This window comes from Rutilus rutilus (genome assembly GCF_951802725.1).
Source record: "Rutilus rutilus genome assembly, chromosome: 9".
NCBI lineage: Eukaryota > Metazoa > Chordata > Actinopteri > Cypriniformes > Leuciscidae > Rutilus > Rutilus rutilus.
Genome location: NC_140223.1, coordinates 28,242,224 through 28,268,613, shown reverse-complemented (window position 1 = coordinate 28,268,613; position 26,390 = coordinate 28,242,224). Strand labels below are relative to the sequence as shown.

The 26,390-nt window shown below is 37.8% G+C and overlaps 2 protein-coding genes across 2 annotated transcripts in view; one reads left to right on the top strand and one right to left on the bottom strand.

The window, feature by feature from the left end:
* Positions 1–309: 309 nt before the first annotated feature.
* On the bottom strand, positions 310–2,822 carry psenen (presenilin enhancer, gamma-secretase subunit). Its single transcript, XM_084418417.1, has 4 exons — positions 2,717–2,822; positions 2,213–2,305; positions 2,021–2,125; positions 310–601 (listed from the first exon to the last, which is right to left on the bottom strand). Exons 2-4 carry the CDS (start codon positions 2,271–2,273, stop codon positions 462–464), a joined length of 306 nt encoding a protein of 101 aa, XP_084274543.1. The 5' UTR covers positions 2,274–2,305; positions 2,717–2,822; the 3' UTR covers positions 310–461.
* A 1,024-nt stretch (positions 2,823–3,846) lies between these two features.
* Positions 3,847–26,390, top strand: part of kmt2bb (lysine (K)-specific methyltransferase 2Bb) — a 35,509-nt gene continuing 12,965 nt past the window's right edge. Inside the window, exons 1-28 of the mRNA XM_084418300.1 lie at positions 3,847–4,223; positions 7,032–7,110; positions 7,406–10,681; positions 11,008–11,207; positions 12,010–12,114; positions 12,444–12,600; positions 12,949–13,159; positions 14,601–14,665; positions 14,759–15,013; positions 15,180–15,286; positions 15,395–15,505; positions 15,721–15,834; positions 16,005–16,151; positions 16,988–17,080; positions 17,564–17,681; positions 18,855–18,968; positions 20,759–20,964; positions 22,903–23,004; positions 23,510–23,620; positions 23,925–24,001; positions 24,110–24,330; positions 24,439–24,542; positions 24,795–24,932; positions 25,147–25,305; positions 25,451–25,568; positions 25,687–25,765; positions 25,882–26,042; positions 26,129–26,299. Of these exons, the coding sequence (XP_084274426.1) occupies positions 3,915–4,223; positions 7,032–7,110; positions 7,406–10,681; positions 11,008–11,207; positions 12,010–12,114; positions 12,444–12,600; positions 12,949–13,159; positions 14,601–14,665; positions 14,759–15,013; positions 15,180–15,286; positions 15,395–15,505; positions 15,721–15,834; positions 16,005–16,151; positions 16,988–17,080; positions 17,564–17,681; positions 18,855–18,968; positions 20,759–20,964; positions 22,903–23,004; positions 23,510–23,620; positions 23,925–24,001; positions 24,110–24,330; positions 24,439–24,542; positions 24,795–24,932; positions 25,147–25,305; positions 25,451–25,568; positions 25,687–25,765; positions 25,882–26,042; positions 26,129–26,299 (7,108 nt within the window). The 5' untranslated portion in view covers positions 3,847–3,914. The remainder of the gene's footprint in view (positions 4,224–7,031; positions 7,111–7,405; positions 10,682–11,007; positions 11,208–12,009; positions 12,115–12,443; positions 12,601–12,948; positions 13,160–14,600; positions 14,666–14,758; positions 15,014–15,179; positions 15,287–15,394; positions 15,506–15,720; positions 15,835–16,004; positions 16,152–16,987; positions 17,081–17,563; positions 17,682–18,854; positions 18,969–20,758; positions 20,965–22,902; positions 23,005–23,509; positions 23,621–23,924; positions 24,002–24,109; positions 24,331–24,438; positions 24,543–24,794; positions 24,933–25,146; positions 25,306–25,450; positions 25,569–25,686; positions 25,766–25,881; positions 26,043–26,128; positions 26,300–26,390) is intronic.

Here is a 26,390-nt window from a genome sequence, read left to right as displayed (position 1 = left end):
TCATGATTTATATTTGTATAATACAATTACAAAAATACTTTTTAAAGTAGTTTTAGATGGAGTTATCATATCACACACCTGGACATAAACAAGGTAGAAAGCCATTTTGACATAATTGTTTCTAACAGTGAGAATCATATATGCTGCATGCACATAAGTACAATTTGACTTATTTGTTTTTGCTTGTTAATGCCCAAAATCTTCCACCAGTGAGAAAAAAAAAAAAAAAAAAAAAAAAAAAAAATTTATTTAAATACTTCATTTTCATATATTTCAGTATTTCACATGATAAAGACAGTGACACTGCAGGAAATTTTCTGATTTTATTTGAAATGGTGCAAAACACAATTTTTATTAATGGACAACAGAGACAACAGTGGTCAAATTAGCGAAGGAGCATCATGTCGATGGGAGGAGAATAAAAAAAAAAAAAAGAGGTATTTTAAAGCAGCGCCATCTGATCAGGCTGTGCCGAGCGGAATGGTGAAGGAGAGGTAATCTCCCACCTCACCCCACCGTGCTCTGAAATGCTGGAAAATGGTGATCCACGTCGTCAGCACGGCCACCCACAGTAAAAGCCCCATAGCTGACTTCTTTACATCTGTTGAAAGCGGAAGAAGCAGTATGCATTACATCCTAGATGTCAAACACTGAAATGCATATACACCAGTCATCTCACGGACAGCACAGCAAACTCTATTAGTCGTGGATAACTGTATTTAACCTTGCAAAAGCCTACTATATCATATCTGATACGCCTCTAAATTATGAACATGATTAAAAAACCTTCAGGTTGTTGTTCACGCGTCTTTTTGCTGTGAAATCTATAGATTTTTGTAAAGTAAACATTTATATTGTTTGTAATATTTCAAGACGAATACTGGACTATAGCAACTTAAGTTTACTTGAATATTCATACATCATGTTTAAATGCGAGTATCAAATATGATACAACAGGTTGAGGAACATTTATTTCTCAATCATCGCATTATAAGTTTTGCTCCTCACAATTAAAACTTCAAATCATAAAACTAAGCAATTAAATTAAACATCTTACTAAAACATATTATTGGGAGATAAGGAGTGGCAACTATATTTATATGCATTTTATGCAAGTAGTCTGCTGTAACTGTTAGAAAGAGCTCACTGATTTACATTACAAGCCATCAGAATCTTAGCCATATAAATATCAGCAACTGTACTAAATTGCATATTTTTGCTCGGTTTGGACTTCTGAATAAAATTGAGATATTTTTCCCCTCCTATATATCATACTATATGCATCAAATATGATAAATAAACATATGTACACCTTTTTTTAAGATTTGGTTATATATTATACCTAATAAATTAAACGAACTGTTCCATATAAAAATATGCACTAATACAATATTTAAAAAAAAGGTATGAGGCAATTCACCTATTCCCTTGTGTAATACACATCTAACTGTCTATAAAGGGCAACTCAGCTGGCTTAAAAAAAGAATGTTTTAATGAAATATTGTGCTTTTTACATTTATGCATTTGGCAGACGCTTATATCCATTTTATCAGTTAATAAATTCACTATATAGTAGCAGTTGTTTAAAACAATGCTCACCATAATGCAGAACAATATTCACAATACAGCATGGTTTCTCAAACCTTATTGCTTAAATATAGCATTATATTTAACACAAGTGATTGATGAACACAAGTAACTCCTTAAAGTATTTCCTGGACTCAAAATATGCCCTTAAAAGTATTACGACGCTTGCACTAAACACACTGGAGTTTACACAAACTCGGCTCAAGAATTCCAGCGAGGGAACAGCATCTCTGCAATGTGAATATCCTCTGGAGTTTTTTTTGCAAATCAAATGGCAACGAGACTCCCTCCTGACTCAAAATCTGAGTTTAGACTTTTTTAAAGAGACATTTTGTGGGAAGAGTTGTAAGGAAGAATATCACCCACAGCGATGCGGTAAAACACAAGTTTTGTGAAAAAGTGTGACTCATGACATGTATTGTCACATACTCACAAGATTTGAGCTGTGGTTGTTCTGTGTACGCAGGTTTTAAAAAGGCCTCTTTGAAAAACCACATCACATTAACCAGCCAGAGGAAGGGGAGGAATGCAAAACCACCTGAGGAAAAAATGAGCACATTGAAAACAATAACACTCGTACACAAAACATTGAAGCGTGACATGATACCCCATTGTCACAGCTTACCTAGGTAGTATCTTCTGCAGAGCTGAAGCTTCTCTTCATTGGGAATCCGTTCAAGATTCATAGTTGTGATTTGTTGTGATGGTGGTGGGCTTTCTGTGAAGAAAAGACAAGAGTTCGTTGATAAATCCAGACGCGGAAATCTAAGTGAACTGATCAATATCCTGAAACATTGCTGCCATCTGCCTATTCAAAACAGTACTGCCATAACACAGTGATTCACATGATCGCTAGCTAAAGGGAAATGGGGATTACTGTGAAACATCATACATTTAAGCCCCCGTCACAGCTTTGTCATAGAGTCTAATCATCTAATCATCAATACAATTAAGCCACTGCTTGTAAAACAGTCAAAATGATCAGAGCAATAAGATGGATTTTCTAACCTACACCTCAGTCAAAACAGCATTACTGGACTGCGAGCTAACAAAAACCGATCGCATGCGTCAGACTGTCTTCTCTAAAACCTTACGCTGATCGTTTGTTTTAATGAAGGTGGGTTGATACCTTAACAGCCGAGCTCAGATGAGAAAACGGAGGGTTTAACACAACAAAGGCGAGGGGGGGAAACAACTTTTATGGTTCCGCTTCCTGATGAAAACTATGACGTGACGTCACTCTACGGCGTTGCATGATGGTTAATGGAGTTTTCTACGACAGGCGTGAAGCGCGTGACTGGTATTCAAATCATGGGTTATGCAGTATAACCCTTTGGTCTAATAGCGTAACTGGCGAATGTCACAAAAAACACGTTTAGGTCGCATTTCACGCATTTTTTTTTTTGTGCTATTTGCCATTATTTTCATTACAATTCCCCACAAAATTATCTGTTCCATAATGTGTCCAGATGCTTCATTTTTAAATTGCCTTTATTCTTACGGTATTTATTTTTACAGTATTACAGTAAAAAACATTGTTACTACAATCCAATAATATTTTAAAGCATAAATAACAGTAAATACTGACATGATGTAAATAAACACCTATTAATAATACTAATACTAAAAATACTATATTTAGATATTATTTCATATTTAAATAGTATGTTGGTTATTTTTGCATTACAATAATGAAAATATACATAAACAATGTGCTGATTGTGAAATCAATTTAAAAAAAATATATTTTTTTACTAGATGTTAAAAAATACATGCATGGAAAGGGATTGACCTGATTCAACACAGGAGATGTGCACGGAGGCTCTTTTTTGTACATTTTGTCTATTCAAATGGTTAAAATCTCTGAAATGTTATAACAAATGACTGGAATTAACTATAACAATATTATTTTCCACACTAAAAGCAAGGCCTTACTTCTTCTGACCAATAGAATCGTTCATATTCCAAATAATATTTTTCCCCACAAGTCCAGTTTTATTTGATTGAAATAATTATTATCTATTAAATAAGAAATAACAATTATAAATACATTATGTGGTTTAATAAATAAATAAATAAATAAATAAATAAAAAGTTTGTATGTATCAACTTACATCCGTTCTTGTATTGTATATGTTGACAAAAAATATATTAGATAAAGATATATTAGAAATAATGTATATTCAACATTTGCCAGATGTTGTGGAAGTACACTTCATTCCCAGCCTACACTTCCCATAGTGCAGCGCGCGTCCTCCCCCCTCCCATCAGCGCTTTCCCTCTTCTCGCAGCCTGAGTTTCTGTCTATCGGTGTTGTTGTTGATGCGATGATGGCGGCAGCGGGATGCGGATCAGCAACCGCGGCTGCCGTTTTGGGCGCAGGCGGTATGGGCGCGGCGCGGGGTCGCTTCCCCGGTCGGCCTTGGTCGTCGCGGAGCCGTTTGCGTTCGGAGAAGCGATGGCAGCTCGGCCGCTCTGGCACAGATCTAGACGAGATCTCCTCCAACGGAGGCCCGAGGCCCACCTGCCTGGTGCTCGCGCTGAACGAGGACCAGTCTCACTTGCGCCTTCTCGGGCTAGAGGCGAGCTACAAGAGCCTGGGAGAGGCTGGGTACAGCTCGAGTGGGAGCGAAGAGGTGAGTGCATGGCTCAAACTGGCGGTTTTTACTGTAGCAATCAAATGCACCAGTGCGAGCTTGTTTTTACGCGACCGTGTTTCATAGGAAGGAATAAGAATACAAGTAGCGCGAGCGCAGTGACTGCCGTATAGCGTTACATTAAAACACGGAGGGGGAGGGGACAGTTACTGTAGCATTGTAGCTCACAGCAGATTGTGGGTCAGAGATCATGCCGTTTGAATTTTTATTTATTTAATTTCATACTGTTGTAGGTGCTGCATATAAACACCACTGTATGCGTTAACTGATCCTCTTTGCACGTGCATATTGTCTTTCTATGCATACACATACACCAGTTGCAACACCCAGTTTACTGGACTTGATTCTTGTGACAGATTGCTGATAAGAGCATTCATTGCTGCTGGATCACCTGCAGTGAAGAACAATGATGTTACTTTAATGCTTAGAAGGTCATTCCACGGCAGTCAATGCATATATATGTGGGTATCTTTATCAATGCATAGCTGACACAAACTTTCACTGTGTGTTACTCATGCTTTGTGGGATTTGTCTTAACACATCAGACAAAATCCAGTGAATTTATTTGATTTCTTATTTCATTTGCATCTTCTTTTTCTGTTATGATGCATATTAGTCTGTCCCTAGTCAGTGTTTCCAAATTCCCCTGTGTATTAGCAACAAATTATGTGAATTCATATTGTAATTGTAAAAAAGGACATAATATTTATGGATAATTATATTGGTAGATTTTAGACCTTATATATGTTGACTTTAGGTATAATATTATATTAAAATTAAATACTTCCCAGGTTATGGTGTATCTAAGGTATGTCTTCTTACCTTTATTACCAGCAAAACCTTATTATTCTATAAATTGCTATAATATGACATCATGTCGTGTTCCGATGTGAACTTTATCACACATATATATTTAGTTAGGTGTGTCACTAGGTGGACTGGACATTTGTAGCAATATAAGTGTTTTTTTCTGTAGCATCATCATAACCTTGTGCACAAGGCTACTAAATGACCGATAAAATTGACAAAACTGTTGTGTTTTTAAAGGCATAGCTATGTCATATCAACATAAAGGCCTATTAAATGTTGAAAACTGATGTATTTGATGTGGATTGATGTGTTAAGACACTGTGCTGGTCAGTGTTATGTACAGGGTTTCCACGGTAATGGAAAACCTGGACATATTATGAGTTGTAAAACTGATTTGCACACCTGTTAAATTCATGGAAATGTGTGTAGTTTTAACAGTCGTGCTTGGCCTTAGCCAGAAATGGCTCTTTGTGAGTGCACTGTATGAATTCTTTCTAAAAGTCCTTATCCTGTAATCTTGAACGATGAGAAAAGTCACATGAATTCATTGGTCAAGAGGCATGGGAACCCTGTATGCAGCTTTTTTCTGGTGCACTTGTTTCACATATGCGTCATGTATCATTGGCATGGTAATGTGCTATGGTTACTTGTGTTGTGTTTCCTGAGCAGAAAGGTGCAACTAAAAAAAAAAAAAAAAAAGATGATCAAGGTCAAAGTTTTGTGGACTTTGAAGGCTTGAAGACGCTTTGACACTTACGTAGATACATATAAATAGATACGGGGCCATTGTCTGTGTATTAGCTTTTGTGAGGTTTACGGTTTCGTTTTTCGGTTAACAACTTCTGTAAACTTGAAGAAATGTGTGCAGATTTTACAAGTTCGCAGGGTAACTCTCTGCCAACATGCTATCTGTTGTAATATTGTGTAGCCTTTTGGGTGTGATATTAGTCAGTGCAGAGACATATATTTGACCATGCTGCTTGTAAACTTATCAAAAGACATATTTTTTATGTTTCAAATAGATGTTAAAATAACAGAGATTGCGTATAAGTAAACAGTACTTTACCTGAGGGCTTTTTCTTAATACTAAATAATTAATCAGTTATTTTCAAGTTTACTAGGGTGGTTAACAGCAGAGTTGTTCCAGTTGCGTTGTTTCACACAACAGAATAGTTGAGTTGTTTCAGTTCAGTTCTTTCTTTGTCTTTGAGCATGAACAGTGTTCTGTGAAGTGTGAAACAAGAGAGTTAGCCTGTCTTCTACAGTTCAGTGTTTTAAGTCTTGTGAGGCCTAATTCTAATAAGGCTTTAAATCTTTGTCAAACACAGAAATGGCATTACTTTGTTGTTGTGGTGTTCTGTTTCAGTACATTATCGACAAGGTGAATCTTAAACAAGACATTTGGCCATCCTATGATGCTCATTTATGCAGAAAAGTGCCACAAAACGTTTATAAATAATAACCCCTTTATAAATGTTCAGTGGTCTCTTAAAAATATGTACTACCTGTTTTAAAGCGTCAGCAGCATTTGGTAAAATATGCAAATGTTTATATTTTTGTCTTGGTTTTCCTTTTTGTTAAGTCTTTTTAACTGACGGTTTCATGTACACTACCGTTGATACATTTGGGTTCTGTAAGATTTTTAAAATGTTTTTGAAAAGTCTCTTATACTCATTGCTCACCAAAGCTCCATTTATTTGATCAAAAATACAGTAAAACAGTAACAATTTAAAAGAACAGCATTTAAACATGTCTTTACTGTCTTTTGATCAATTTAGTGTGCCCTTGCTAAATAAAAGTATTAGTTTCTTTTAAAAATATCCCAAACATCTTACTGACCCCAAACTTTAGAACTGTAGTGTATTTATGTGACGTGTACTATATTACAGTAAATGATGTAAAAAGACAACAAACAAGTAAAGTGTAGACTTGAAACAAGTTACGCATGTTAAATTCAAATCTCTTTTTGACTTTCAGGGAGCTGAATTCAAAGGATTTGATGTTCAAAACGAAAATAGCAGCGCCCCAGTTCGGGCTGGACGAAATCCATATAAACGTAAGTGTGGCTTCAAATGCAAATAATTCAGAAAATCCCCAAAGTCTGTGTTTGTATTGTAGCTTTTTTTTTATACCATAAAAGGATCCCATATGATTTAAGTAAAAATGACTTCAATGTTCTTCAATGACTCGAGAACAAACAGTGTTGGCATAGCTCATTTAAAATATACATGTTCTTATTTCAGTCTCCACTTGATAGTCTCTGGAGCTTAAGCCCTAACATGTTTGAATCACTTGACCACTGTGGAATGAATATAATTAAATTAAATTAAATCTTGAATGGTCTGTTTCAGGTGATCGTGCTTCAGCAAAGTCGTCAAGGAGGATACGTCAAAGGCTGACTCTTCCAGTCTCTTCTTTAGTGGAAAACACAGGTTCAGAAGATCCTCAAAATGATTCATGTTCTGTTCAGCAACTACACAGTCAAGAGTCTCTAAAGGACACATCAGTAGATGATGATGGTGGTGATGGAGGATCAGAGAAGCCCACCAGGAGAAAAAGGGGGTCAACAAAACGGGAGACCCAATCAACTCCAAGGATCACAATCAAGTTGGTGGCTAAAAAGACAGTGGTTAAAGTCCAACGTAGATCTGGTAAAAAACAGAAGGAAATCAAATCTGAAGTTACAGAGAGTGAGTGTGCCCAAATCTCAAATGCTCATGTGAAATTAAAGACAAACAAACCAGCCAGTGAAATCAATGCTGGTGAGGCAAAGGATGAGGTTTGTACCAGAAGGCGAGGAAGATCTGCAGACAAGAAATTAGAATCCCCTCCACAAACAGATCCTAAAAAAGAGACCAATGACCAAAAACTCAAGCTGAGGAAATCAACTCGAAGGTCTCAAAATCCACCTCTCAATGAAACTATGGAGCCAAAACCTGATGATAAGTCAGAACAAGAGGCATCAGAGGTAAATAAGCTTGTGATTAGGAGACAGCGCAGAAGGTCCTCAAATGTTCCACAGGAATCTGGAAGCCAGAGTTTAGCAGAGTCGCTTTTGGAGGTCTCAACAATTGATGAATCCAGGTCCCCTTCAAAGAAGAAAAAAAAGAAAAAGAAGAAGAAAAATCGTAAAGAATCTGAAAGGAATCAGGAGCCTCATTCACCATCAGCAAAAGATCTAGGCCACTCAGCTGATGATCCTCAAAAACTCTCTTTTGACAATGACTTTGTCGGAATTCCAGGTTTGAAACTGACCAGAATACGAAACCCCAAAGCCCGGTCTCGCAAGAAACGCTGCAAGTTTGTGTGGACTCTTACACTGGTGAAAAGCAAAAGCAAAGATTCACACATCCAAGAGAATCCAAACAAAACCCAAGAAAGCAAAAGCAAAAATTCCCAAGTCCAAGATGATCTCAACAAATTGCAAGAAATCAAACCCCAAGAAGTCCAAGAGAGTCCAAGCAAAGCAGGTGAAAGCCCCAGCACAGAGGCTGAACTTGCTTCTAAATGTGATAAGGAAGTAGATGTTTCTACAGAAGCAGAATCCATATCTGCTCCTTCCAATTCCTTGGAAGCTAGCTCTTCTCAGGAGTTGCAAAACATAGAAAACACTGCCAGTGATCTATTTCCTGAAAGCCCAGAGAACCCAGTGACCATTGAGAAGGTTGAGGAGACCCTAGAAAAGGAAAACAAGGAGGCTCTTGAAAAGTCAGAAATTGCAACTGAAGCACATCCAGATGAGGCCACTCAGACGGACCCTGAAGATCTGATGAGTAACGATACTGTTCCACCACTTCAAATCAAAGTTGTCTCCTCACCAGGTAAAAACAACAGTTTAAAGCAATCCTTTTTAATTCAGCAAGTTACAACTTCACCTGAAATAAAAGAACCTGCAAAAGTCGAAGACCATCAGCATTCAGAAAATGAGAATGTGTTGGAAATTACTGCTACCACTCCCGCCCCCAAAGTAAGGAACAAGCTATGTCAAAACACTGCTCGGAAGAAACGTACAAGACGCAATCACTGGACAATTTACAGACGAAAGTGCAGGCGGAAGGGAAAATTGAATGAATCTCAAGAAAACCCTGCTTCTGAAATTGCAACTGAAACTGAATCTCAGGTGGAGGAATTGCCAGTATCGCCAACATCAGTGCCAGCACCTGTAGAATCCAAACCAAAAAGGCATTTTAGTAAAGTTGCGCAGAAAAAAGGTAAAAGGTCCATTCCACCAGCTACAGAACCATTACCTGAAGCAGCCGAATCTCAGGTCATTGAACAAACTGTTGAATCACCTCCAACTAGTCCTTATCTTGGGACAGAACCCCAGCCAGAGATAAAACTTGAGACAGCATCAATTGAAACTGAAGAGGTTCTAGTTTTAGAGCCTTCCGTGAGAGATCACCCACAGGTACCTCGTCCCTCACATAGGCAAATAAAACGGGTCAAGCGTAGAAGAAAGTCATTGATTGGACGGCGAATAAGAAATCCGAAATTGCAAAAGAAGAAGTTGGTTGAGGTTAGGGACGATAGCCCAACGATGACGGGGTCTGAAGTAGGAGAGTCTAAACTAGTTGGTATATTCTCAACAAAGTACAAGAGGAAACAGATTTCGAGTCTTCAGTCATTAGAGGGTAGACGGAAAAAAACTAAGCTCTTATCCAAGCAGTTGGAGAACGCCAGCGGTGATCAACTTTCCGATCAGGCAGAAAAGGATTCTGTGAATGTGAAAACAGACCAAGATCAAGACATCCAACGCAGCAAAACGAAGTTCGTGAAAACCATCAGACATTTCATAATGCCAGTTGTTAGTGCCCGATCCTCTCGGGTTATCAAAACACCAAAGAGGTTCATGGATGATCTTGGTATGTCAGATCTTCCCCGCAAGAACTCCCAAAAGAAGCTTGGTCTACAACTGAAATCAAAGAAACCTGAATCCAATGAATGCGGTGAACTTGGATCTCTTCAGTCTCAGGATGAAGATGAAGTGAGTGAAACTGATCTTGATTTGTCTTCCGCTTGGGACTCAAAACCTAAATCACCTGATGATGCTGAGATCTTCAGTGAGGAGAAGCAACCTGGGAAAAGGCGATCGCTACTCAGAGATCCGGGTTTCAAATGGGGAGTGCTGGAGCCTGCCAATGACGATGTGTATACCTTTGATGAAGATCTTGACAAGGAGTTGGAGACCTTGCTATCTGCCAAAGATTTTACAGTGGACTCGTTGCTTGATCCCGTCCAAAAGAAGAAAAAATCCTCAAAATTCAAAGCGCAAACTTCAAAATTTAGGTTATACAAAAAGCTTAAACTCAAACAGAGTCTCTCAAGGTGTAAAAAGACCCCAAAGGACAAAATAGGCAAAGTTGTATCATCCCCTGCCAAGACACAGAAGAAGGAGTTGGAAGAAGGGGCCAGTCTAATAAAGTCTCTTAGAGACATGAAGAAAGAAAAAGCAAAACTCAAGATTGAGGATCTCAACACCCCTGGGGTTGTTCGCAAAGTCTCCATCTGTGTCCGAGCTCTGAGTGCCAAGTTGCTGGCGCAACACCAGGCAAAAGACATCCAAGAGGATGACCTGCCAGATGAGTTTTCCATTCATACAGACATCTCTCTTCCCAATAAATGCAAAGGTAGGCAAATATTTTATTTATCTAAACCTTTAATTATAAATAAATTCTGTCTACCTTAAAATACACGACACCAGAATAGACTTGTAAAACATATTCCTGGTCTCGTTATAAATGAATCATCAGTTCACTTTATTCCAAAGAATTTTCTCCCAAATTTTCTTTCTAAAATGTTTCTGTTAGTTAACAGTTAATTTAACACAGTTCATGGTTTCTACAACCATTGAGTATTTTATGTCAAATAATGCCATTTTATGTTAACTTCAACGTTTGTTAGAAAGTACTACTTGGCAGTATTTTGTTCTCAACATGTTTTTATTTTTTTTCAGACTTTGATAAGATGCATCTCACAGAATCAGAAGGACTGGTTTCTGAGGACACTCAGAAACATGCCGTTGACATTGAGGAGAAAACTACCACCCAGCGCCCTCGCCTGACAGGAGCCAACAAGCGCATGTTCAACCTCCTCAAGAAAGCCAAGGTTCAACTCATCAAAATAGATCAGCAGAAACAGCTGAAATCATCTGGGGTAAGTCCATTTATCTAAATGTGTACCTTTCCATTAAGATTAACTGTAATCTTATCATGGGGTAATGTGGATTTTTTCTTTTTAGGCGGCGTTCACATATCGCGCCTAAAAACGCATAGAAAACGCTAGGCGCGCCGCGTTCTCCTTTTTCCAAAGCGCTCGGGTGGTTGCGCTCCGGAGGCGTCTGTCGTTGCTAAGCTTGGTTCTTGTCACGTGACCTGCGGTGCGCTTGCGGCATTTTGAAAAGTTGAGATGTTTTTATCTCGATGCGGCGCGGACGCGCTTGGAAAAAACGAGCGCGTCGCACCGCGACCGCGTCGCTTCCATTATGAGCGCGCATACCGCGCGCCTACATTTGAAATAACGAACTTGCGCGCGCAAAAGACGCGATATGTGAACAGGCCCTTATTCAGCAAGGATGCATTCAATTGATCAAAAATGACAGTTTCCACAAAAACTGTTTTCTACATTGATAATAATGAGAAATGCAGCAAATCTGCATATTGGAATGATTCGGCTTTGTTATCACAGGAATAAATTACATTTTAAAATGTAAAGTAGAAAACTGTTATTTTAAATTGAAATAATGTTTCACAAAATTAATGTTTTTGCTGTCTACAATAAATACATCCTTGGTGTGCAAGAGACTGCTTTCAAAAACATTCAAAATAATGACCTCAAACTTTTTAACAATAATGCATGCTTTAAGAAATTCTTACTCAGTTGATGCTTTTTGACCATGTGTATAATTGAAGTGCTATTAATATTGTTCTCATCTGTTTTCGAACCTTGTTTGTGGTAGCTTTTGCCAGAGGGTAGAATTACTGCAACAAAGAGACAGAGACGAAAACCGAAAGAACGGCTTGAAAATGCCTGCCCCAACAAGACTGATGCTTCTCCAGAGCAGGTATCAGGTTTTTCCTTTTTTTTTTTTTTTATCAAATAAGAAGAATCCTACTAAATAAACAGAGTTTTGTGTTGGTTTCAGTAAATGCACTAGAATTTTATTTGATTCTTATTTTAGTATTGGAATATTGGTATATGGAATACTTTAGTATTGGTATTAAAAATATGATAAAAGAACATGTACAACATTGCTCATGGAATTTCTAAGATTTTACTAGGTCAGTAGGTAACTAGGTTATCACATAGTATGATGCCAGTCAAACCAGTGTGATAACAGAACAGAATTTGTTGAGTGCTTTTGTTTTTATACTTTACAAATCTCTCCATAAGGAACCTGCCAGAGGGGGGCCTCGCATTAAGCACGTTTGCAGAGCTGCAGCTGTGGTTTTGGGTCAGCCTCGTGCCATGGTCCCCGACGACATCCCCCGGCTTAGTGCGCTACCCCTGCACGAGAGATCAGACATATCCCCTTCACCTGCAGAAAAAGGTACCATCACTTACTCTGCAAACTGCAAAGATTACCAATAAACCCAAGAGATGATCTCATAATAGACTTTAGTTAGTGTAGCTTTTTATAAACCATTCTTTTAGATGTGTTTCTACCGATATCTATAGTTTAGGATGCTTTCTTGTTAACTGCTGTTTACTGTTTATATATTCAATATGCATTTCTGGTCTGTTCCAAAGCCTTGTAAGCTACTTGACAGCATTGTATTTGCCTTAAAAAGTTGGACAGCATGGCAGTTCACTTGCACTAATTTGTTGATAGTATTGATATCTTTTGTTGATTATGTATCAAGGCTGTGTTTTGAAGTTTTTTTTATCGCTGTTGCAGGAGTCGAGTCTCATTCTGACCCGGAAAGCCCTGTATTACAAGAACACAGGACACCAAAGTTTCGTCGCGGTAGAGGTCATTTCTTTGGGAACCGGTCCCGACGGTGTGGGGAGTGTAAAGGTTGCCTGCATGAGGAGGACTGTGGCAGGTGCATCAACTGCTTGGACAAACCCAAGTTTGGTGGCCCCAACACAAAACGACAGTGCTGTGTGTAAGTATGTTTATGTTATTTTACCCAGACTACTTGACACTCAGTTCATAGTTTAGTCTTTTTCAGGCACTGTAGGTCATGGGAGAAACCAGCTTTTTTCCCTCACTTCTCATTTTGTATTAAAGGTGCTGTATGTAATTTTTTGACTGTACTGAAGCATACAAATATCATATGTTTGCAGAGATTTAGGAAACTAAGTTCACATACTTTTTTTTTCTCTGAAACACAATGCTACAGATAGTTATTCTACTTTGAAAAGTGCGTCCTGTTTCGGAACGTCTGTTTTTGTTTTGGTCTGTGTGATCTCGCCCGCTGCCAATTTGCCCAATAGTATTTCGACACCCCGGATTGCCAGTTGGCGGGAAACAAAGGGTATTGTAGCCATGGAAGCCAGTAAACAAACTGGGTCAGAGATCGCAGGTTCTACCTGACCTAAAAAGCCTCAGCATTCCATCTAAAAAGATCTATGACCAGAGGCATATCAGAACACAGATACAGTACAACTTAGAGTGTAGGGTTTGTCAATTAAGCTTGTTTGTGTTGTGTGTCCTCAATCTGGTAACTCTCCAACATTTTGAATTTGGACTGCAATACCCATTTCAAACACTAGCTGTCAATATTGCATAATGCACTGTTCAAATGGGACACTTTAAATTTTGTAAACTTTTTTTTTTTTTTAATTGAGGAAAAGGTTACTTTTCACAACTAGTTTTATTTTAATATTATTTATATACTTTCAGTTTTCATTTTTATTTTAGTAGAATTTTTAGCAATTTGGTTATGTGCTTTTGTGTTTTTTTTTTTTTTTTTTATATCTGTTTAGCTTTAACTTATTTTCATTCCTGTTTTAGTGGTTTTAGTACATAAACATTTTTATTTCAGTTAATTGCCAACATTTATCATTTTCATTTAGGTTGCTTTGGCAAAGTTTTTCATCTAATATGTATATCTTATTTTATTTCATCTTAATTTCCGTTAACAAAAACACACTAATAGTTTTAGTTTTGTTTAAAAAATAACAAAATTGTCTACAACCACCATGGTAAAATGTGTTCAAAGGAAATACCTAATTATTTGACAAAAAAAGGCAATTATGGTTAACATTATATATTAGGAATATAATATTAGTAATCAATGTGTTACATATCAAACCATTCTAATTAATCATAAATTACATTTCCATTAAGTGCCCACTTAATGTACAGGAATCCATCTAAAAAAGGGCATTATCAAACCCATTTGTTTTTTTTACCTGTTTTTGACAATACAATTTATTTGTTTAATGTCTGCCGCTCTTATAATTACATTTTCTACAACAATTTTCTTGCTTTTGTCTGATTCAAGGTCCTCATATTTTTCGAACTTGGAATCAACGCAGTCCTGTCCAAATTAAACTACTCTTTCTTCTTATTATTATTATATATATTTTTTTTTTTTAAAGATACAAGAGATGTGATCAGGTTGAAGAAAGGAAGGCCATGAGGCTAAGTGGCAAGCTCCAAAAAGGTAAGAACGTGTTTTAGAGTGAAAGCCGGCATACAAAACGAAATGCTATGTTTATTCTTTGTACGTCTGCTATAAATGTGTCATAATTTTCAGGGCATGGGAAGAAGCGCCGCTCCTCGATAAGTGTTGGTTACTCAAGTAATGAAGAAGGTGAGGGCGGCGATGGGATCGGGCGGATGTTTCCACCCTCTCTAGGCGACAGTCCATCTGTGCGGAAACAGCCGCGGCGACATGTAAAACCACGTTCGTACTGCGACCTGTTGGATTATGACTCCGACTTCGACTGGATAGGAGCTTCAAATTCCACTTCCCCAGGCCGCAGGAGAACTCCTGGTCTTCGAAACTCGGGTTAGACCTTAGTGATCAGGAATCTACAAATGTTTTTTTTTTTTTTTTTATATCTGGTTCCGTTTTTTTTTTTTGAAAAGTGGAATTGAAACCAGAATCTTGCCAGTTATTTACTTGCATTATTGCTCTCAAAGTCACAGTTCTGTTTGTATTATATGCACCACAGATTTTGTCTCATTGGACGACTTCATTGGCGAGGCTTTTGACGAGGGAGTGCGCCATCGCAGGCCTGGCTTCCACAGGGTTCCACCCATCAAACGGAAAGTCGAGAAGGTATTCATGTTGTTGATACCGGTGGGCTCTCTCAAAGAGTCCTGTCCTCATTCAGCCAAAATGTCATTGAAGCATCGAAAGCAGCGTCCATTGTTCTTTTGTTTGCAGAGCCCTCAGGAACAGACGCCACCCAGCGTCCTTGCAGCCCTTGCCAATGGTTTCGCAGAGAGAGAACAGGAGCCTGCAGAACCCACACATAAGATCCGTGTTGATTTTAAGGTAGATATCTGTGTTCCTTTACAAAACGGAGTATAAAAATCAAGTTCTGTTTTATTTGTAATCTACACAGATCTTCAGATTTCAGCACTGCAAAGGTTTGCCACATGATGGCAGCACTGGATTCTGTTATGGAATAATCAGGGCGTGATCACAGCATGCAGCAGAAACTATGTGGTGCTAAGATTTTCCTTACTCCTTTCTTTTTCTCTCCACAGGAGGACTGTAGCGTGCAGAGCGTGTGGGCGACCGGAGGTCTTAGCATCCTCACATCTGTACCCCTTGTGCCCCAGTACGCCTGCCTGCTGTGTGCCAGTAAAGGCCAACATGAGGTACGTCATGGCTGCTTTTCATTTCAGCAACACATTAAGAATGTTTTTTTTTTGTTTATCTTGCCACATTACTTGATAGTGATGATACATGAAAAACATCTTTCCAAGTGAGTTTTACCGGTATTGTGAAATCCTGGAAATAAAATCTTTGACGACCTTATGTTGTGCAGATGCTGTACTGTCAAGTCTGCTGTGAGCCTTTCCATCGCTTCTGCTTGGACCCTTCAGAGCGTCCACTGGAGGAGAACAAGGAGAACTGGTGCTGTCGTCGCTGCAAGTTCTGCCGCGTTTGTGGCTGCAAGAATAAAGAATCCAAGGTAGTTTGAGACACTCCAAAACACCAGAGGATGATAATGTTGTGTTTGTTCCAAGAGTGGTTTTGTCTTCTGTCGCTTTAAATGCTCAAGCTCTTTAATGCTGGATGGATTCTGGTTGGCTGTCAATATTTATTTCTTTTTGTTCATCAGCTGGAAAAGAAAATCGTTCTGAAAATGATTCCAACAATATCGTTTCTTTGTGTCATTATAGTTGTGATGTGAACTCTTATATATTTAAAATAATTTTTAGAACTATTTTTATCATGATAGTTATTCCCCTTGGTGTGAACGGACCTTAACCCTAATTTAAAGGTTATAACTGAAATGGTCTTAACTGAATTTTGATCAAAAATACAGTAAAAACAGTAATATTGTGAAATGTTATTACAGTTTAAAAGACCTGTTGCAGCTGTTACTCCAGTCTTCAGTGTCACATGATCCTTCAGAAATCATTCTAATATGATGATTTGCTGCTCAAGAAATATTTCTTATCATTATCATTGTTGAAAACAGTTGTGCTGCTTAATATTTTTGTGCAAACTGAAACATTTTTCAGGATTGTTTGATGAATATATTAGAAAAAAAACCTGTTTATTTGAAAAAGAAAACTTTTATAACCTTTTAGATGTCTTTACTGTTACTTTTGGGCAATTAATACATCGTCCCTGAATAAAAGTAATAATTTCTTTGGGGGAAATAATCTTTTTGAGTTCAGAATTTTGAACAGTAGTGTACACGTGCTGTTCTCACAAGAGGAACTTGTGACGTTTAGTCATTTTGAATGGAAACAGATGGTCTGTAACAGCTTTGATGTCACTGGTAAATGTTTTTTGCAGCCTCTGCTGGAGTGTGAAAGGTGTCAGAATTGTTATCATCCTGCCTGTCTGGGTCCAAACTACCCCAAACCCAACAAACGTAAGAAGCCTTGGGTAAGTTGTCCACCGAGGGACTTTCCTCCACTTGCAAAACCTGCAAGGAAGTCTTCGCTTCTATGACATTGCCTTTTCTTTAGAATGTCAACGCAAACAACAAACAATGTGCGGCATAAGATAGCACTTCAGATAGTATCAGGGGAAATTACAAATGCAAGTGTTTATATTGTATAATTCAGTTCACCCACAAATGAAAATTCTGTACAAATGTGTACACACTGTACAAAACCCTATTTGTCTGAGGAATATTTGACAGGAACATTTTGAACAAACATTTACAGTGGCCAGAACTTCAAAAAGCACCATAATAGTAGACTGTACACTATGTATTTTTTATGTATGTATTTTTAGATTATTTATATAAAATGTTTATAATGACATGTTGTAATAATTTTTGGTCAAACTGTGATTGTACAGTTTCTGGATGATGTTTAAGTTGATGCAGGAAATGTTGATTGAGTGACATTTGTTTTTTTTAAGGTTTGTATGACATGCATCCGGTGCAAGAGTTGTGGTGTGACTCCAGGAAAGAGCTGGGACACTGAGTGGAATCATGAAAAGGGTCTTTGTCCTGACTGCACTAGGCTGTTTGATCAAGGTGAGACTTGTAGCATATTTTATGTATGCCTATTATAAATTATGTTGATTAAAAAAAAAAAAAAAAATGTCAGCTGTTCCTGGATCTTTCAGAGTGTCTGTTAGATATTTCATCACCCATACAGTCAGATTAGCTCAAGCTACAAAATAATGTACCGTTAATAAATACAAGTTCTTGAGGATTTTTTATTCTTGGCATAACATGATGATTTAATTTAATTTGATTTAATTTAAACTCTGCAGTAAGGTTGTCAAAAGTACCAACTTCGGTACTGAAATTTAAAAAAGGTGACTATACCAGCATTTCCCTCAAGCATTTTGAGCGCTGTTGAACGGATTCCTAAACACCTCTAAATGGCTCAAGGCTGCATTTATTTGATCGAATAAATAGAAGAAAAAAAAAAAACAGAAATACAGTGAAATATTATTACAATTTATAATGATGGTTTTCTATTTTAGTATACTTTAAAATATATTTTATTTCTGTGATGCAAAGCTGAATTTTCAGCATCATTGATACTCAGTTATTATCAATGTTGGAAACAGTTGTGCTGCTTAATATTTTTTTGGAACCTGTGATCCCTTTTTCAGGATTCATTGATGAATAAAAAGCTAAAAAGAACAGCATTTATTCAAAATGGAAATATTTTCTAACAGTATAAATCTTCGCTATCACTTTTTTATCAATTTTACACATCCTTTTCAAAAATAGAAAGAATTAAAAAATTACTGACACCAAACTTTTTTTTTTTTTTTTTTACAAAACCCTTTCACAACTTCTTGCGCTTGAATATTTAAATGGGCAAGGCTTAAACTTTCGTGACGATACAGCACTGGCCTGTCATCTGCCCCGAGTGTCATTCATTCACATTGATGTTCTCACAACATTGCAGTGTTAGGATTCATAAAAATGTTACCGGCCAACACGTGACTGATACCGTTCCATATACTAAATTTTTACTTTCATTTGCCGCTTGACAAGTGTTAATATTAGGCCCTGGCTGTAAAGGAAATCTCAAATGGGTGATACGATCTCATGAAACTTATAAACATGTATTTACAAATGGACTTTTAGCAGTCTGCCACATCGACCTTTTAATAGCTACCCTTTATCTGAAAAACACCCCATGTGACAAACACATCCGCACAAAGTTATTTTTTCCTCTGTGTGTAGGTAATTACTGCACCATGTGCTTCAAGTGTTATGAAGATAATGACTACGATAGCCAGATGATGCAGTGCTCCACTTGTAACCACTGGGTCCATGCTAAATGTGAAGGTCTGACAGGTGAGTGACCTTTTCAGATCTTACCTTCTGCTAAAGGCTGGGCAGAGTGGGATGGTCACATGGTTTTATTTTATAGATTTTTTTTATTTCGTTTTTTAACAGATTTTATTTATGTATTAATATTATTTATTTTAATCTTAATTTATCTCGTTTTATTTTATCTTAATTTTTATTTATTTTTATCAATCAAATGTAATACATTTTAACTAATGTTAAAGGATAATTCCGGTATTTAACACTTTGAGTCTATTTTGTAGTTTGTTTTGGATGAACAAGAGTGGTGGACAAAGAAATTTTGACAATGGTTCCTGTCTCGACTTTTTGACTATTTTAGAATTGCTCATGACCGCTTTAGAATGGGAGTCTATGGCCATGCACAAACATGCCCTTAAAACAACCCTTAACGTTCGTTTTCAAAACTGTTCAACTCACCGAGTGGTTAGTGGTGTTCCACTACAGAAAGCTCCAGAGAACATATTTTTATACTTATTTATTGTGCATTATAGGATAATTAAATTATTTATTGTGCTTTATAGGAGAATAAATAGAATTTTTTTTTTTTTTATGTGGCTGGAATATGAAAGCATTCCTACTAGGGCTGGGCGATTTAAATCGTGAGATTGTTATGCGCATCTCGTCAGTAAAGCCGGTTCCTTGATTAGTAGTAAATCGCCATCACCTGCTTTCAGATGGAGCGGCATTTACTACAAAGAGCCGTAGTTAAAGGTGAACTAAGTAACTTTTTTTACCTTAACTGAACAGCTTCGGAGTCATTGGAATGGTTATATTACTTATTTCGGGTTGAATGGTGGTCGTTTCGCACCCCCCTGGTGCCCGTGAGCGGAAAATACGCACTTGCAACTTTGGGGCGGCGGGCCGCCGGCCGCCGCGTCAGGAAGTCTCGCGTGATATCAGGTCTCGCGATGTAAACAATTGCTTTACGGCCAAAAGAAATCTGCTAAAATGCTGTCATTATTGCGCTCCCTCACGCTGTCCGAACCCGAATGAAGAAGACGTTTTAAAGAATATCCCATCTGCTTTGATGTCGTTGATCTACTAGCCTCTGGTGTCTGAGAATCGCCAACGAGTTTTTACAACGGTGTTGTCAAATATCTATTCCGAAGCTGTGGGGGGAGCTCTAGAGAGAAACCTGCGAGCAAAAAGCGAGAATACAGCGAAGAAATCCCGAAGTTACTGAGCCCCGCTTTAACTGACAAGCTGAGCCAAATCGCATTAATAATCGCTGGCAATACGTCTGCGATTTTAATGCGATATGGCTCAGCTTGTCAGTTAACTACGGCTATTTGTAGTAAATGCCGCTCCATGTGAAAGCAGGTGATGGCGATTTACTACTAATCAAGGAACCGACTTTACTGACGAGATGCGCATAACAATCTCACGATTTAAATCGCCCAGCCCTAATTCCTACATAAAATGTGGTTTTCCAAAAAACTTGTCATGGAAAGGAAATTTCTTCCACCATCTCAGTTATTTTTGAACCATTGTGTTCACAGGCCAAACATTTGCAAACCTATAAACATTGGAAATGCGTACATTTCCATATAAACATACTGAGTAATGCAAAAACTCTTAATAGTGATGTAGTAATGCATGATTTCCCCAACCCGATTGTTTTTATTGAATGAAGCATTCTCAGGGTGTTGCTGAGGAAAAACAATTAGTCACAGGTGACTCTCAGTATTCAGTGAAAATGCTCCACTCTGAATCATCAGTGGGAAATCTACTTCTTGCATCTGTGGCTGACTCCTCGAATGTTTGTTTTCTCACAGATGACTTGTATGAAATCTTGTCGAGTCTGCCTGAGAGTGTGGTGTACTCCTGTCAGCCGTGCTTACAAGAGCAGCCCAATGGAGAGGATGTTAATGGAGCGGGGTGGAGGGAACTGCTCAACCAGGAGCTGAGGACTGGCTTAGAGAGGGTGCTGGAATGCCTGCTGAACTCCACCCTCACCAAGCACCTGGCCACCTGCAAGAAGGTGGGCATCCGATGATCTCTCCTAAACCTAGGATGCTGTACTTTTAAAGCTGCAGCAACCAGATACTGTTGATTGTTCAAACAGCAGCTAGGATCGCATAAACATTTTGATAATATAATAAAAAATAGTTCCAAAATGTTTATTGTTACAAGCATGTTCCTTCCCAGGCTCAGGGTTTCCATGGTTCTGAAAGTTATTGGAATGTATAGTCTTGACAGTCAAAGCAAAGTCATAATTCCCGGTGTTTCCGGTAAATAATCAAGACTCTGGCAGCCCACCAATCTGTTAATCTGTCCTGTCACATGTTCAAAACAAGTATATAGTGCTTTATACAAAACAGATTGTTTCAAAGCAGCTTTACAGTGATAAATAACAGAATCAGTGATGCAAACCAATCAAAGAAATCAATTCTGCTGTAAAGCAGCTCTAAAAAAGACATTGTCATTATTCATCAGTGTAAAGTTCGTCAATGAACCAAAGTCTCAGTTAACCTAAAATACACTTTTCATTATAACATAAATGGTTTTGTCAAAGCATCTGTAAATTGAACTAAAATTAAAAGCGTGATATGGCTTAGTGCCCTTATTAAATAGCAAAAGGATGCGATTTAATTAAAGGGGTCATATAATGGTACATGCACTTTTACAAGTTGATTGTACTGAAATGTGTGTTGGCAGTGCCTGTACACAACCATCATGTAATGATAAAAATCCATCCAGTGTTTTTTTTTTAATCTCCTTATATGTTTTCCCCTGTCTCAAATCGAGCCGTCTGACCGTGACGTCACACGGTCGGACACCCCTCCCACGATTGTTAATTGAAAGCAGCGTTTCAACACAGACCCGCCCTGAGCGAGCTGTCATCATAGTCCGCCATTGTTGATACGCTGGAGCAGAATGGCGTCTAAGCGATTGTGGTTTTCTGTTCTTGGGTGTAATAACAAACACAGCAGTCATTTTGATGTTCCTAAATCCGAACCAGAGTTTTGTTTCCGAAGGGAATATTCCCCACGATCAACGTCAATGCTTTCATGTTTTCGCGAATCATTTCTCACCAGACTGCTTTATAAACGAGGGTCAGTATAAAGCTAAAGTAAAAAGTTTTTCATGACTGTTAGCTGTAACATCAATCTGTCAATGAACTAACGTATACATCAGTAAACACATAGCGTTCGTATCTCACTACTCTACCCTGCCAGTACATACAAAGATAGATCAAAGTGACATTACGTTAATCAACCATTCAGAAACGTCCTGTTCAAGCCTTAATTGTTGAACTTCTCAACTTCTCAAAATTTTTTTGGACAGATGATTGATTACAGCATTTCACTAGATTTGTTTTGAGAAACGCCGGTTATACAGAAACTGCCATTTTCTGCTAAAATTAAAGCTCAAGAATTTAACTCTTGCAAATGAGGAAATTAAGACAAAATGATGTAAAGTATACTTATTATTAAATTATTTACACAGCTGTATTACAATAGTTATATATTACTGTCTTAAGAATAATAAAAGTATTATCATTCATATATTCAAATGGTTTTACTTCCTAAAACACCCATGTGAATGTAAAATAGACTGAGACACTATATCACAACTCAAAAGTGATTTAAATCCACTTTAAGGTCCATGCACTTATTATTAAGGAAGTAATAGTTAAGACTGATTACTTTGTTGGATGCTGAAAACAGGTTGGAGTTCTTAAATTTGAACTCTAGTTCACCAGATTGATGCTTTTAACATTCCAGGCCTGCCACATGAAGCCCACTTAAGAGGAAATGTCATTATATTGTTGTATTTTGTACAAAACATTTGAAAATTGATGTTTAAACAGTTTACTCAAAGCGGGGGAATTTACAGGAAATAAACTGGATATAAAAGGAACATTAATCATTGCTTGATTAGTTAGCAATTCCTAGTGCTTTGTCTTCTTTTGTAGTGTGCTGCACTGGGTTCACCGGACACTGGAGTTGAAGATTTGCCTGTTTGTGACCTCCGTGCTATTGGAAAGAAGTTTGATGAAGGCCTATACACATCCTTGGTCAGTTTCCCTGCTTTTCAAGTCACTTGAAAATGTGCTTGTTTTAGGTCTGACATCAATAAAGGGAAAACTCTGTTTGCTTTTTAAGCAAAAGAATTCAATTGAGAAAGAATTCTAACCAAATGGGAATGTAGGGTTGAAAAGTACCATCATAAATTGCTTTGTTTACACTGTAGTGCTTTTACGAAATATTCAGTCCACATTCCTTGGTTCAGTGTCGCTGTGCAGCTTTCACCATGCTTTTCGAGTGTGTGGTATCCCGCATTGTTCATAAACTAGGGATGTATGCATGACTGAGCAATTACTGTAAATGTGTCTTTGACATGTCAACATTTCAAACATTCCTTTCTCTTGCCTGCTAATTGCTAGTATCTCTGATGGCACACATTAGCTAGTCGACCTCAAACTGAATCCTCAAATTATCAGGATCATTTTGTGTTTTGGTTTCAGAATGAACAGGATATCGAAAGGAAATATTAATTTGATTTGTGGTTTTGTTAAACAGAAATCCTTCCACGAGGATGTGGTGAAGGTTATTCACAGTCACTTGGAGGAAGAGGATATTTTACCTGAGGACCAAAGACCCACTGCCCTCGCCCGCTCCTACTATCTCACGGTCAGATTATTGTGTATTTATTTTTTAATTGACACCAAAGTTATTTTCACCCACCCAGTCAGTAGCTTAGGTCATCTCATGAAAAAAAAAAAAAAAAAGGACTAATGATGCACTGTTTAAATATACACGCATTTAGAAATATTTAGACTCTTTTTACATTTTAAGTTTGCATAATAATTATTATTATTATTATTTTTTCTATTCTCAATATCAGTCTAGAAATACTCATAAGATACTTATTTTTTGTGATTCTTCAACTTGGCTTTATATTTGGATGCATTTATATAATTTCAATCCCTTTCAGATCTTAGAGGAAGTTTATGGTTGGTTCAACAGTCTGGACCCTAAAGTATGGGATCCACGCTCTAAACATTTGCCAGCGTAAGTGTCTAATAATTCTTTCCAGTCTCATTCTTTTCAGAAACATTGTATATTTTATTAATCACACTTGCCTTCCTTTCCATTCCTGCACTCTCACTTGTGCTGCAGTGGGATGCTTTCACATGCCGTGATGCCACCAAATTATGAACATGTTTATGCTCAATGGCGTGAGAGAGATGGCTGCAGCAAGGCTTTGGACGGCACCCCAAAAATAATGGGAAGACACGTGGATGTTAAAATGGGAGAAGAAGAGGATCTGTCTACACTTTTGGACCATAACCCTAAAGGTCATTTTATGGACATAAGGGCATTACGAATGAATATGAAAGGTAAATAAACACACAAGTATAAAATGACAATTGTAACCATTGTTTCTGAACATATGGAAAACCTGTGTTAAAAGCATCCTAACTTGAGATTTTGATGCTTTCTCCCAGGGAAAAAGGGTCGGACAGCTAAAACCGAGCTGGACACAGGCTGGTCGAAAGATGACGAGAGACAGTGCGTTCTGTGCCAAAAATATGGTGATGCAAAGTCCAGCGTAAGTACTTTTTTTAGACAGTAACTCACAGTAAACTCCGTATTCTACCTCATAATAGCGTTCAATGGTAATATCATGTTTTCTAAGACACATACCGCAGTACTTTTTGTACGGGTGCTTACAAAGTTGTAATTTTCAGATACCATGTCATAATATTATAGCATAAAAGTCTTACTCTGATCTGTGAAATAAATTTTTTGTGTCAGCCAAATCTATATTGCAACCCTTTGTATTATAAATTTCTCTTCCCAGGATGCAGGGAGGTTGCTCTATCTTGGGCAAAATGAATGGGCTCATGTGAACTGTACCATGTGGTCTGCAGAGGTGTTTGAGGAGGATAATGGCTCACTTCTGCATGTTCACAGTGCTGTTGCACGAGGTCGTCTAATGGTATGGTATTAATCTCATTTAATTCTGGTTCAACAGATCCATTGGTGACGTTTTACACTGCCTTGAATTAATAATTAGCAAATATCATACTTAATGGATTTTAACTAGATGCCATATAAATTTCATATGTAGTATTTAAACAAACAGTATACTTGCATCTGTTAAGCATAAAATAATGTTTGGCTTTGCTAATGTTCCAACTTTCCTTCCACAGCGCTGTGAACGGTGTAACCGAACTGGAGCAACGGTAGGTTGCTGCCTTTCTTCGTGCCAGAGCAACTACCACTTCATGTGTGCCCGCTTTCGCAACTGTGTCTTCCAGGACGATAAAAGAGTCTTCTGTTACAAGCACCGTGACCTTATAAGTGGAAAAGTAAGCATTGTTTAATTGCATTTAATTTAGCTATATAGCTGCTTATTTAGTTGTGGTTTGTTATAGTAGCTTAAAATTAAAAAGCACATTACACAGCTGGTTTGTGAGAACAGGTTTTTTTTTTTTTTTTTTTTTTTTAAACCAGGTCATCACTGGTCAAGGGTTTGAAGTTCTTCGGAGGGTTTATGTGGATTTTGAAGGGATAAGTCTTCGCAGAAAGTTTTTGACTGGATTGGAGCCGGAGTCAATTAATCTAATGATAGGTTGGTGTTTTTGTCTTTTTAAGGATCCAAAAAATAAATGTGCAATATGTAAATATAATGCATTGTTGTACAAGGAGGTTTTGAACAACGTTTTAAACATCATTTTTTCAACTGTTAGGTTCTTTGCTAGTAGAAAAGCTTGGAAAGCTGAGTGAGTTATCTGCCTGTCATGGAAAACTGTTTCCTGTGGGTTATGAGTAAGTAGCTTCTTGAGATTTCTTGAGGAGTTTGCTCCTCACGTAATGGATGTATTAGACTTAGCATTTCCTCTTGCTTGCACATCAACAGAGTTTTTGTTTCTTCTACTTTTAAGATGCTCTCGCTGGTATTGGAGTACTGTAAACCCCCTTCGTCGCTGCAAATACACATTTCGTGTTACGGAGGTCCGGCCACCTGTTCAGGAAAAACCAGTGGAAGAGTCGCCCGATCAGGGAGAAAATTGCACGATTGCCCACAGTCCATGCCCGCAGTCAGGTGAGTACTGCATAATGTTACTTCCTGCAAAGTGATGTCTTGTACATTTTTGAATATTAAAAAATTCCAATATATATTTCCATTAGATTCTGAAGCCATCAAAGTGGATTTGTCCTCAACAAATCCTTCCAGTGAAACAAATTCCACTTCGGTATCTGTCTTTGCCAAACCAGACCTTGGTGCCCGCCCCAAAATCCCTTCATACCCCCAAAACAGAAGACCTGCCGGAGGACTATCCAGACCACTGCCTTCTCCTGGTAATCAAAATCAATTTAACAAAGTAGCGTTGCACATTTGTATTGTCTTCACAAAATTCATATAAAACATTTTGATCATTGATTATTGACT